The sequence below is a fragment of the Morchella importuna genome, assembly GCF_003444635.1.
Source record: "Morchella importuna strain M04M26 chromosome Unknown Morimp01GS025, whole genome shotgun sequence".
NCBI classification, from domain to species: domain Eukaryota; kingdom Fungi; phylum Ascomycota; class Pezizomycetes; order Pezizales; family Morchellaceae; genus Morchella; species Morchella importuna.
Genome location: NW_025763422.1, coordinates 245,186 through 257,925, shown reverse-complemented (window position 1 = coordinate 257,925; position 12,740 = coordinate 245,186). Strand labels below are relative to the sequence as shown.

The following is a 12,740-nucleotide window of genomic DNA, read 5'->3' as shown; positions in this document are numbered from 1 at the left end:
AAAAGACAGATTCACATCATACCTTTTTCTCCCATACCACATAGCTTCCAGACCGCCCGCCCAAAATGACACAATACTTCCTCGATCTCGTATATTCCATGACAACGTGCATGTCATGCTTCCCATCGTCACCAAACCTAACCATAAACCACCGCTCTTTCAAGATCCTTCGGCTACTCGGCGAGGGCGGGTTCTCGTATGTCTACCTCGTGCAAGACACCTCCGGCGCTCTCTACGCCCTCAAGAAGATCCGCTGTAACCCTCCCCCCACGCCCCCCCCCCCCCTCGCCCCTCAAAGCTAACACCCCATAGGCCCGTTCGGCCAGGAGTCCGTCCAGCGCGCAATGAAGGAGGTCGAAGCCTACAAGCTCTTCTCGCACCCAAACATAATCAAGTCGATCGACTACACCATCACGACCGACTCTGGCCGCAGCGGGACCACGATGATTGGGCGCGACAGCGAGGACGACGGCACGCAGAAGACGGTGTATATCCTGCTGCCGTACTTTCGGAGGGGGAACCTGCAAGATGCGATTAATGCGAACTTGATCAACCATACGGTCTTCCCCGAGGGGAAGCTGATGAGGCTGTTTTTGGGCGTGTGTAAGGGCCTGCAGGCGCTGCATCAGCATAGGCTTAAGGAGCCTGGCGCGAGGGTTGGCGGCGGGGTTGAGGGCGCGGAGGAGGAGGGGGCGCAGCCGTTGATGTCGAGTGAGGTGCGGAGCCAGAGGGAGGGTGGGCAGGAGGGTGATATTAGGGCGTATGCACATCGTGATATCAAGCCTGGTTAGTGATAGAATATTCCCCCCCAATTGCTACCACCGCTAATAAGACAACAGGCAACGTGATGATTGATGATGACGGCTTAACCCCAATCCTCATGGATTTCGGCTCCCTGACCCCCTCTCCAACACCAATTACCTCCCGCACCCTCGCCCTCTCCGTCCAAGATTCGGCCGCCGAGAACTCTACAATGCCCTACCGTGCCCCTGAGCTCTTTGACGTCAAGACCGGCTCCGTCCTCGACGACAAGGTCGACATCTGGTCAATGGGGTGCACCCTGTACTGCGCCCTATACGGCCACTCCCCATTCGAGCTAGCCACGGAGGAGTCTGGCGGGAGTCTCGCGCTCGCAGTCTGCTCGGGGAGCTACACGTTCCCGGAGGAAGGTCGTCTCGGCGGTAGGAAGCCGGGGCAGAAGAAGGTCAGCGAGAGCGTGAAGGACGTGGTCAGGATGTGCTTGAAGGTGGAGCCGAGTGAGAGGCCGGGTATCTCGGAGCTGATCCAGATTGTGGAGAAGGTCATTTCGGAGTTGGGCGAGGATGAGGAGGAGTAATTGATGTTTTGGGACCGGGGCGGGGGCGGGGGCAGGGGAGGGAGGGGGGAGGGGTACAATAGTTAATATAACCTTTTTGTGTTATTACTTTTTTTCTGTTTTTTTTCTTTTCCTATTTTTTGTTTTTCTTTTATGTTGTTGGCTGTTGTTTCGTGCTTTGTATAGCTGTTGCGGTGGTTGGTGGTTAGCGATACCGTCTGTTATCAAAAAAGGGAGGGAATTGAAAAGGATTTACTCAACTGCGCTGCTAGCTGTGGGATTTTGTGTCGTAGGAGGGACGGGCGGGAAGATTTGGGAGTGAATGCTGGCTTGGCGGTGTATCTTTAGCTTTCCTTAGCTTGTGGAATCTTACCGCCCGAGTACCTGTACCGTAAGCTCTTGCGGGAGGACGAATAAAAAGGATTCTTGCGCCGATGCAGCATCACAGTTTGACATTATGTGAATCATAAGCCCTCACTCGCCCCATCTATCCGCCCATAGACAAATGTATGTAGTGGGTGCGATGACGCTAGCAATCGGGGAGAGCGGGCGCGAGTGAGAATCCGTGAAGAACCGACCTAAAAAGCACGGTAGCTATAGGTCCGTAGTGGAGCATATTGCAATCCCGCGCGTCCGTGGGGTAGGAAGGAGGGAGACTATACTGTTGACATATAGTTGAAGAGGAGCGTATTGCGGGGAAGATATACACCGACTGGTCTCTGGATATAGCGTATTTGGGGTGGGGGGGATTGGCCATCTATGGCTATAGTACTAGGGTTGGCGCCGCACCAAGGGCGGTATGGTAGCTGGTAAAGAATCCGAGGTCGCTCCGTCACGTAGGTGTCAGTCAGAGGAACAAGGCGTGTGGACCATGGCGCGATGGGGGGTAGGCCGGACTGGGCGGGGCCGGGTGGGGGTGACGGTGCCTTAGCTTTTGAATCCCTCGTATGGGGTATACCGCACGCTCGCAAACGAGTCTGCTTGTCTTGACAATGTGTTTATTTGCATCGTTTTTGGTTACTATAAAAGGGGCCTGTTCCTTTTGCGCTTGTACTCTTGTAAATAGTTAATTATGTGGTGTGATTCGGGTTATTATTAATCTTTTATGAATCTGCACGCTCTCTGGGTGACACGCACTAACTACGAACACACCGCCTTAACGTCACCCAGAGAGCCACTCCGAGTAGCTACCAGATGCAGCTGTATAGATGGTGCAGCACCAACCAGTCAGTCGATCAATAGTACAGCACCGAAGGCGCATACAATCGAGTGAGATCTCGTGACCGTGGATAGACTTGCGTACTGGTTTTAATGTCCGCGTTGTGCCTACAGAGCCAATTACAAAAAACTAAGGAAGCGTATATCTACACTAGGAGCGGTGAGGCTTAAGTCTTTGAGGTTGGCTGGGGGAATGTTTTGAGGATGTGGAGTCATGGGTTCTCACTCGGCTCAGGATGGGGAGTCTTGTTTTGCGATGAGCAGGTTGGTACTTGTGGGTACATGTATCTACAAGTGAGTGTCTGCTATTAAAGGTCGGGTAGTCCCTAGATCCTTTAATCGGTGCATCACTATTAATGGGTCTACAGGTTAGGGCTAGATATTTCTTGAACTACGCAGTATCAACCCCAGACAAAACACTTTTATTCAACTATTCTACAACCGCTCCTGCTCCACCGGCCTCCTCGCCACAAACCTCAACCTCACATAATTCACCGCCATTGCACCCTCCTCCCTCCGTCCCACCCCCTCCAACACCTGCACAACCTCCCTCACCACCCCCTCCCTCTCCCCCTCCCCCACAGCCTTCAAAAAGCTGTCACCAAACAACCTAACCCACCCCTCCACGCCCCCGCCCTCCACCTCCGTCAGCACCGTCTGCCGCAACTCCGTCTCCACAACCTCAACGTCAAACCCCGCCCCACCCAACAACACCCGCACCCCCTCCTCCGTCGGAAAGTACCACGGAGACGCCGCAACCGCTGCACTAATATCAACACCGCGGTGCACCAGCGCGCTGATCAGTGCCGTATGCACCTCCGCCACGTTCCCATGCGCGCCGAATTCCGCAACAAACACACCCCCGGGCTGCAACAGCTCGAAGGCGCCGCGGATCACATCCGCCCGTGTCTCCGGGTCCCGGAGGATCCAGTGCAGCGCGGCGTTGGAGAAGATCTTTGTGTAGCGGTGCTCGTGGCGCTGCGCGAAGGCTTTGAGGTAGCGGCAGTCGAGGTGCTCGTAGGCCGTGTTGGGGGTCGAGTACTGCTGCTGCGCGGTGGCGAGCATGGACGGGGAGGCGTCGAGGCCGAGGATGTGTTTGCATTTTTGGGAGAGCTGGGCGGTGAGGACGCCGTCGCCGCAGCCGAGGTCGAGGATTGTGTTGGTGGCGTGCGGGGCGAGGAGGGTGGTGAGGCGGGTGGTGAGGAGGGGGACGAAGGGCGCGGTGAGGGTGTAGCTGGTGGAGGACCAGTGGTCGGTTTCTGGTGCGGAGGGGGAGGCCATTGTTGCGATGTGTATGTGTGTGTGTGTGGAGAGAGAGAAAGAGAGAGATGAGTCCTTTGTCTGCCTGCGCAATTGCTTGTTTGCCTGCTCGTCTGTTCTGCTCAATGGGCACGATATTTATACTTTCTTTCTCCCTCGCAAAGACCTAGCGTAGAATTACAATTGACTCATAGCTGTCTCTTTGTCGGAGAGCTTCAGTGGGGATTCATGCACTTCATGCAATTCGTGCAATTCGTGCAATTTCACCGTCCCTGTCGTCGGGGCGCTGCAGTGGGGATGAAGGCCAGCTCCCATGTTTTTGTGTGTAAACGAGACTCTTAATTAGCTGGCTAGTTAGTTAGTTGCGCTCAGAGTCAGAGTCAGAGTCTGTCAATAGGAGTTTCGGCGTGGGACTGTGGGGGAGGATGCGTGGGGTCTATTTTGAGACACAGCTCTAGATCTAGCTGTAAGGGTCGTGAGCAGAGCTAGAAAACCGAAAGTGAAAGCGAAAGCGAAAGCGAAGAACTTCACAGCTTATAAAGCTCCATCAATCGCGACCCCGAATCTGCAACCAATTCACCCAGCGACATCGCAGTCGTCGTGAATCTTATATGTACATGTAGTCGCAGTTCGCGGCGTTGTGTGGTGGTGATGGTGACACCACCGCTCCCTCCCCACCCGGAGTTCCACCGCGGGGGTAAAATCAGCTCTGCTCTGCAATGTTAACACCCTCCCCCTATTCCTAACCGCAGTTAATTAACCTCTCCCCGGCCCTCCCTCACTCTGCAGCCAAGAAAAGCACTGATGGGTTCAAAAGGCACCTTTCAGCACCAGACAGGCATCTGGATACCCCCGTGACGCAGCGGTTAGCGTGTCGTTCTTATACAAAGTAACATCTCCGTATGGGGTAACTTGTATGCAGCTATGCGAAAGTCGTGAGTTCGAATCTCACCTGGGGTAAATTTCTTTTAGGGGGGCTGCGAAAGCGCGGCGTTGTTGTGCAAGGTTTCTTGGCGCATTGCTGTGTTTGGGTTTGGACCCGGACCGGGTCAAGAAACCTGTCTGCTAGCGTAACTGGTTTATAGCCAGCCTTTTGTCTCGTAACTGACATAACCTATCTGATCACAATTAATTGACACGACTAGCCTGAAAGCGTGTGTGTGGGAAGAAATAAGGAGGGCAAAAGCGTAATATCAAATTCAGACTCAATGTAACTAACGCCTTTTCGGTCCCCGCACTGCTGCGCGGTGTAGGTACTTGTGTAATATTACTCGTGGGGAGTTCGATCATGCGCGATTGAATTTTGCAAAACCACCCCTCCTCACCCGCATCAGATTTTTCAACCAACCAACCAACAACTATCTTAAACCATAGTATATCCAATAAATAAAATCATAGATCTGTAGAGGACCATTAGTTTAGTATCTATATGAAATTTAAGAAATTAACTATGGTTATAGTTGTTGTCAAAATAACTTTTTATGTGAGTCTATAAATCTGTTGTGAATGATACTTTTAAGTGAGGCTGCACATATAAAAGAGGGGCTTAGAGTCATGGTAAATGAATGATATAAGAGGGGGTAGTTTTAGAGGAGCGGTACGCATGTGTAGTAAAGACTTCCCACGATATATGCGCACTCTCACATAATTGATATCCAGCGGTGCTAAAAGAAATATATGTGTGTGTATTACATATATTATGATACGAATATTCGATCAGTTCAAAGAAATTCTAAGGTATTTACACGAAAGAAAAGGCTTTATGCGATGGTATATATATTTCTAGATCTCCATGTCCTCTTTGCAATCAACCAGCTACACAAGGGGTTTGTTAATACTAAAACATATCTGATAAATTATAAACATACATGTATTCCTTCAGTTGAATAGGCTAACAAAAATCGGTGACCCAAGGGGAAAAGAAGCCTATATGAATACTCGATTTACAGATGCAGAAAGGGCCTATATATCCATGTATGTATATATATCACTATACTGCCTCCGAGACACCATCGGTAAGTTTGTATTTTTCTTCCAGCAGGTTGCCTCCGCCACGGATACTCGTGCTTGGGTTTTCTCCTGGAGAGGCCGATGATTGGGTAGACTTTTTCACCGGACGATCGACAACACTCCAGAAGAATTCCGGTAGGCGCCAGGCTCTTCCGATAAAATCCGGTTCTTTGTCTACGGATGTTGGTATGGGAGGTTTAAAGTCAGCAAGCTGATAGCCCGGCCGTGGTCTCTGAGGTGGGTCAATCAAGCTAGCTGGCGAATTCTGCTCTATGGGACGTAAGGGATACACAAAGTAGCCAACAAAACGTGTGCTATTGATGAGTACTGTAATGAGTTCTTCGGTATCTTTAAATATTTTATTACCGCGCTCTAGAAGAGGGTGTCGTAGCTTCTCTCGCTCCTCCGGCGTATCCGTGTATTGAATATTCGGGGGCCTAATTTGAGTGACTCAGATTGCTGCCAGCTAAACATTGGCTCTTCCCTCCTGTGCTGTATGCCATCCTCAGTCTTTTCGTACCATCTGTGCCCCATCCAAGCCTCCCAGTCAAAGTACTGCATGTAGCGCTCCTCCATGTAGAACTCCCCATGCATATTCCAGAGAATTATCGCAAGCTTGTCCAATTTTAACATATCTCTCATCACGTCCTTATTGGCACTGATCGCTGCTCCATGTAGTGCATGTCCATAGCACCCGGAAAGGTCGTTCACATCCGTCTCTGGGAGTTCGAGGAGCCGCCTAACCACCCCTGCATGCCCGCCAAAGGCCGCTGCCTGTAAAGGAGTACCAAAAATCCCAACTCCGGTTATAAATTTCGCCCCATTATTCAGAAGTAGTTGCGTTGCATCCTCATGGCCGAAAGACGCCGCAACATGCAGCGGAGTCCCATACAAGCCCGCAATGACATTCACATCTTCCCCAAGTTTAATAAGATTTTGCATAATTTCTATATAGTTGTAGTAGGTAGCGGTATGGAGGGGAGTCGCTTCTCTGAGTTTGTAGTCGACGTTTGGTCGGTAGAAACATTGATCCCTAGCATCTGCACCGTTTTTGAGCAGTAGGGATACAACACTTTCGCTGCCGCCTTCATAAATAGCATGTATAGCTGCCTGAAGCGGACTATCGTAGATCTCGTCATTTGTCCCGCTCAGTATTGCGCGATTCACTACATCATGCTCCGAAACTTCTCGAATACTTATGCCTCGGGCGTTGAGATCGATGCCGTGATCGATGAGAGATTGTAAAGTCTCTAAATTTTCGGGTTTGGCTTTGATAACTGATAAAAGTGGATTCCCCTGCGCATAATTGAAGTGGGTGCCTTTCTCGGCGAGGAGTTTGATCATCTTGTTCTGTCCCTTTTCGGCAGCAGCTGTAAGGATCCTTATACGGGTGTAAGGTACGACCGCATTGACATCCGCACCCCACTCAATAAGATGTCTAGCTGCCTTTTCATAGCCTATTGCCACTGCGGTTGCAAGGGAATATGCTAGTATTTCTTCCCGATATCTATCCCTATCACTATTTAGACTATACTGGGCAGCATAGGCAGACATAAAATAATCAAGGTCGGAAAGTGGTGCCTCCAAAAAGAACTCTATGTCTGAAAGCAATCCAGACCTCATTGCAATAGTCAATGGGAAGCAGGCAACGTCGGGATACCCTTTTATCCATTCCCTCTCATCGAAGCGGACATTCCTCGCCGAGAACCACTCTGAGAATGCGCGACTCTCAGGCCAGCCAAAAGCTTCCATCTGTCGATCTCCTTCCACGTCGGCCGAAGAAGCGTGTATCTCCCAGTTATCCGTCGCGTATTTGAGGAATGGTATTTCTTTGTGCCCTATACTGAAGTATGATCTTTCGCGCTTGTCTGGAAAGTCGGGGCTAGTCGCAGCAGCAATGCATACGCTGGCAAGATTCCTATGTGCCTTTTTAGGATCTATCCATGTCTCGGAGGATACTCTCCTCTCCAAAAGAAATTCCTTCACGGATTGATGCATAAAACGAACAACATGGTTTTCAGAACCATCCTTTCCCGCATCCTTCTGGTTTTGCGTCGTACCGGAATTTGATAATATATTCCACTTCAGGGCGCTGAAAGATTCCCAGCCGGACGTAGGCTCTGTAGACTCTGTAGGCGCTTCGGGTAACCCGACCTCTAATAGACCGCCGCTGAGCCTGTTTATCCGTGCTTCCATTTCAGATAACGAAGGAAGGTATGAGGCCTCATCCAGTGAAGCCAGCGAGGTAAAACCGGGAGAGAGGCCGACGGCAAGTGCAAAACGGAACTCGTCTAACTTCAGAGGTCGTTCTGCAAACAATACCCATTCGAGCATTCTCCGGGTTTCATCGAATTCCACTATTGGGGCCAATTCCAACTTCTGCAATATACTGTCGTACATATCTTGCATAGGTTTTGGCATACGAAGAAGAAAATCTTCCAACTCAGAGATGGGAATATCGGGCGGCTGTTCCTTCAAGATCGGAATAATATGCTCTGCCCAAAGAAAAACTCCGTGTGCATGGAGAGTGGCTGATTTTACCAGTGCGTCCAACTCCTTAAGCGAAAAACTGCGGCTCAAGCTTTTCAATCTGAAGCTAAGATAGCTTTCTATATCTTTGTTGTTTTCCGCTTCTAGCTTGAGTTGAGGAGAGCCGACCAGATAGTTGCAAAACTCTGGGTGCATTCGCGTTGTGATGATTATCTGAAGGGATTCGAGACGGCCCATATCGCCAGTTATGAAATCGAGGAGGGGTATTTTATAATGGTCATGACATTCATCCAAAGCATCTATTCCTTGTTAATTGGATCGTAGCCCGTATGGAAAACGGGCTTGAGCTTACCTATGATGATGCGAGTCGAGCTAAAACGAGAATCCCCAAGCATTGAGATTAGAAGACTTCTGAGTTCCTCAATATGCCATACAACTGGTGCCTTTGCTGCTCTTTTCATTTGATATTTGGGAAGAATATATTCCAACAATTCCGGTACCTGCTGCAAGAGTTGAAATAGAAGAGAACGAAGACAGCCCTCATCCGATATATTGAAATCGTTATGTATACTCTGATTGCTGAAGAAGAAGGTTAATATTGCTTGGCCGGGTTTCCGATTATCCTGTGATCTTTTCAGGAGCCCGAAAAGAAACTTTGATAGTGTTGATTTCCCAGAGCCGGGCTTTCCTAAAATCCACAGGATCCTCGATTTGCGCTGTAGCCACTCAGAGATAACTGGATTGGATGCTACCCAACCAAGTGTTTCTTTGTAGGCTGGTTCTATTGCAGCTTGGCGGTTCCCTGACCCTTCCCAATCGAGAGACCGTAAACAGACTTCGCTCTCATCAACCGGAGTAACCGTTGCTGCATTGAATCATCAATTAGAATCATGGATGCATCTCTCAAATTGTCTCAGAGTAAGATAATGAGACTGACCTTTTTCTATCTTTTCCACCATGCCTCGGATTTCATGAACCAAAAGCTTGTAATTTTCGTCTTGCGGTGAGTGAAACTTGTTCATTCCGACATGATCGGCCTCTAAAGCAATATTTGGAATGCCGGCAGAAGTACTAGAATGATGATCCACCGCCTTATACAAAATCAGAACTCACTCGTAGCTAGTCCCAGGCTCATTTAATCATTAAGGAGGGGGCTTACGATGAGTAGGGGGAATCTCCCGATCGCTGTCATCTTAACCTCAAAGAAATTGACAATGTCTCGCCCTCTATAGGCTCTGTGAAATTCATCGTCCAACGTCCTAAGGGACCGTTCTCCGGGCTTTAGTGCTTCCAGCAGTTCTGTACTTGATCCTAACCAGTATGTGGCGTAAGACATCAATTTTCCCACAAGGCTAAGACGGGAACCATCATGGGGTACCCCTAAAAATATTGCACCGATCATGGATTTATTGATGGATTTATAGCGACGGTCCTCACTCCTTAGCCCGGCGGTGACGAGCGCCTAGTCGCGCGAAACGTTAGACGGTGACCTATACTAAACAAAGGTTCCGGGGCCTAGATGGGGGGTGTTATTCTAGCGAAGGATTCTATTTCATCATAGATTTACCATATTTCCCACATCATTGGGAGGGTAATGGAATGTTTAACAAGACACCACTAGGGGAAATAAAAGTACTTTTTTGATTATTATCCCACCAAAGCTGTGCCCAATAAATATTATAGGACGTTCCCCTTCCTATCAATAAGGACAATATTTAGTGCATGTCTAGCTGAGAGGAACAGACAGTGAGACGTGGGAATAAGCAAACTAACCTCCGGCGATTGTCGCTGGGTATTCAGCGACGCAAGCAGTTGCGACCCGCAGATCTCTACAGACTTTGCTGGCGCATTCATATTCCACGCCGAGTTATGGTTGAAGGCCATAATTCGCGCCTTCGGGAACGAGCTGGGCAGGAAATCTTTCAACCACATAGCCCCAGTTCCCTCGTGCTGCCAAGCCCAGTCAGGATTCGAACCGAGACCGTGTACAGCAACGATACTTTTTAAAAGTCAGCGATAGTTAGCATATATACGGAGAATTGTTGGGTTAATTGGGTAGTAATCATACTCTACGATAGCGCTTCCCTCATCTTCACTCGGAATATAGTGGATAACAGTTCCTAGCGCTGTTTTGGGTGGTGGTTTCGACGTGCTCCATAGAATCTGAAGTGGCGAAAGAGCAATTGCTAGAAGATGGAAGAGCAGATAAAAAGAGATCCTCCAAACTGAAAGAGAAAGTGAAGATCAAATTCATTTAGTACGATCCCCAAGGATCCTGTCACAATCAAAACGCCGCCTAAGAACGCCGGCTGTGAGCGAAAACCAAAAGATAAAATGATTCCGAGACCTAAAAGGATTATATTCCACATATTATTATCGTAGCGCGATTTCTGAAGAGAACATAAAATATCCGTCAGGTATTATAGAGTGATATGAGGGGGGGAAATTCAAATTTGAATGGTGGAGAGGGGTAAAGGTTAAGTAGGGGTGCGTCACTGATCCTTCAGTCGAGGACAGCTAAGTATGAATCTCACAGACCAATTGGTGAATTGTTTCAGATGCTGCATATTGTTGCGTCGACGCGACAATTTGAGCTGTGCTACATGTATATAAGCGCCCTTGTATAAGCTAGCCGAATACTAGAGAAAAGATATGAAGTAGGTACTCTAGGGTCAGATGTAGCATTATGGTACCGTTAAGTCTCGAAATCAGAGTCCGTTTAAAGCAAAAGTACATACCTACAAAAGTAGCCCTGTTTGAAATGATTAGCCGAAAATTCCAGTTCGGTTAAACCCGATAAGATAAGATAAGATCGGATCCAATTGAATTCGTACCTTCATGCTGATGGATTACAGCGCTAAGACAGGTCATAAGAACTCTCTAAGAGTGTGTGGCTGATAGCTTCAACGGGATGTTGTGCATTAGATAATCTAGTATGGTGCCATGATACCCACTGGACGGCTAATATTATTCAATGATATACTAAATTAACTACCTTACGTATCTACGAAACGATTGATAGAAGGGAAGGAAATTTCTCATTGCGGCATCATTTACACAACAAGCTTAACAAAAGGTGGAAGTGTTAGATCTAGCGCACAAATATCGGCAGATTATTGATTAGAGAATTCATTATTTAAGATATATGATCGATGGCTGATAACGAATCCAGCTCAGAAGTTAATAGGCAATATTTAGCGCAATATTTCTCGAGTGATAATGTGTGATCGAGTGATCCTTTGTGATGTGATGGCCATGCAACCAACCCATACATGTACTTGGGCGTTCGATAGAAGGTCACGGATGGTGTTTCTGGCGAGACAAGACGAGCCCAAATATAACTAGATCTTGTCCTGTTTGTAACGTTAAAACTGGCGCAACCCAACGAAACCGAATAAAATTCTGAGTGTCAGAACAGTTTGCCGTACTGCGACTTTTAACATGCAGATGACAGCATAATGAACTATGGGGGAAATAAGTGCATTATTAATAAGGGCCGCCATCTATAGACGGGGGTGCTTGCCACTCAGAGACGTCGATGGATAAGCGACAAAGAATCTGCACCAAGTACATACCTGCATCAGCGCTTATGTTGTGAAGTTCTCCGCATGCCCAAGTGTAGAGGGTCTGGGGGCTTGCAAAAGGTGTGGGGGTGGGGATGGAGTGGTGGGTCATGGTGAATCACTCGGCTGGGCTGAACTGGAACATGGGATTAAATGTTACGGAAAAGGTCTAAAATGACACAGTTTTCGGTAGACGTGCTCTACAATAACACATGAATGCAAGATGACACAGTTCGGTATAATCCAAAACGAATACATCAACTAGTATACGTATTGGCTGAGCAATGATAATATCGAAGGGTCGGGTTCAAGTTCGATCTTCATCTTGGCACACTGCCAAGCTAGCTCAAGTATCACCTCGGGCACAGCATCCACTATGGGCGGGTGGTCTAGTGGATAGACTGCTCGTCGACACCGAGAGTACCCAGGATACCACCAATCACATAAGGTCCTGGGTTCAAACCAGGGGTGGGAGTAGCAGTCGCAAATGTCTTAATAAGTCGCTGCAGTACCTTTTGTAGTTTTGTACCTTTTGTAGTTTTATAGAACGTTTTGTTCTTTTTTTCTTCTCCTTTTTTACTTGCAGTGACAGCGAACTATGTCTTTTTGCATCATGTTATTTCGGAGCACGTAAGTATACCGAAAACTGTGTCATTTTAGGCCTTTTCCGTAAATGCTAATATGCACCCGCTTTGTGGACTAGGGTAAGTTTTTGATGCTACTAATGACTTTGAATTCCCGACTACCGATAACTCCTCTAAAAAGCTCCCAATCCGCTCAATTATTATTAACACATCAAGAAATAACAGCCACTATCGTACATACACGCTCCATTTCCAAATTAATTAATCATGTACCTGACCATGACTAGCCATGCAGGTCTT

The 12,740-nt window shown here is 48.2% G+C and overlaps 3 protein-coding genes across 3 annotated transcripts; 1 reads left to right on the top strand and 2 right to left on the bottom strand.

The window, feature by feature from the left end:
- Positions 1 to 65: 65 nt before the first annotated feature.
- Positions 66 to 1,336, top strand: LAJ45_07688 (uncharacterized protein; the record flags this gene model as incomplete). The annotated part of the gene is made up of 3 exons (XM_046117244.1): positions 66 to 255; positions 313 to 786; positions 840 to 1,336. The coding sequence occupies 3 exons, from the start codon at positions 66 to 68 to the stop codon at positions 1,334 to 1,336; spliced, it is 1,161 nt and encodes a 386-aa protein (XP_045969540.1).
- Positions 1,337 to 2,968: 1,632 nt separating this feature from the next.
- LAJ45_07687 (uncharacterized protein) lies at positions 2,969 to 3,814 on the bottom strand (the record flags this gene model as incomplete). Its single annotated transcript, XM_046117243.1, has 1 exon — positions 2,969 to 3,814. One exon carries the CDS (start codon positions 3,812 to 3,814, stop codon positions 2,969 to 2,971), a length of 846 nt encoding a protein of 281 aa, XP_045969539.1.
- Positions 3,815 to 5,783: 1,969 nt separating this feature from the next.
- LAJ45_07686 (uncharacterized protein) lies at positions 5,784 to 10,860 on the bottom strand (the record flags this gene model as incomplete). The annotated part of the gene is made up of 9 exons (XM_046117242.1): positions 5,784 to 6,240; positions 6,324 to 8,592; positions 8,646 to 9,158; positions 9,231 to 9,384; positions 9,453 to 9,755; positions 9,930 to 9,989; positions 10,067 to 10,292; positions 10,362 to 10,456; positions 10,828 to 10,860. The coding sequence occupies 9 exons, from the start codon at positions 10,858 to 10,860 to the stop codon at positions 5,784 to 5,786; spliced, it is 4,110 nt and encodes a 1,369-aa protein (XP_045969538.1).
- Between the last annotated feature and the right edge of the window lie 1,880 nt (positions 10,861 to 12,740).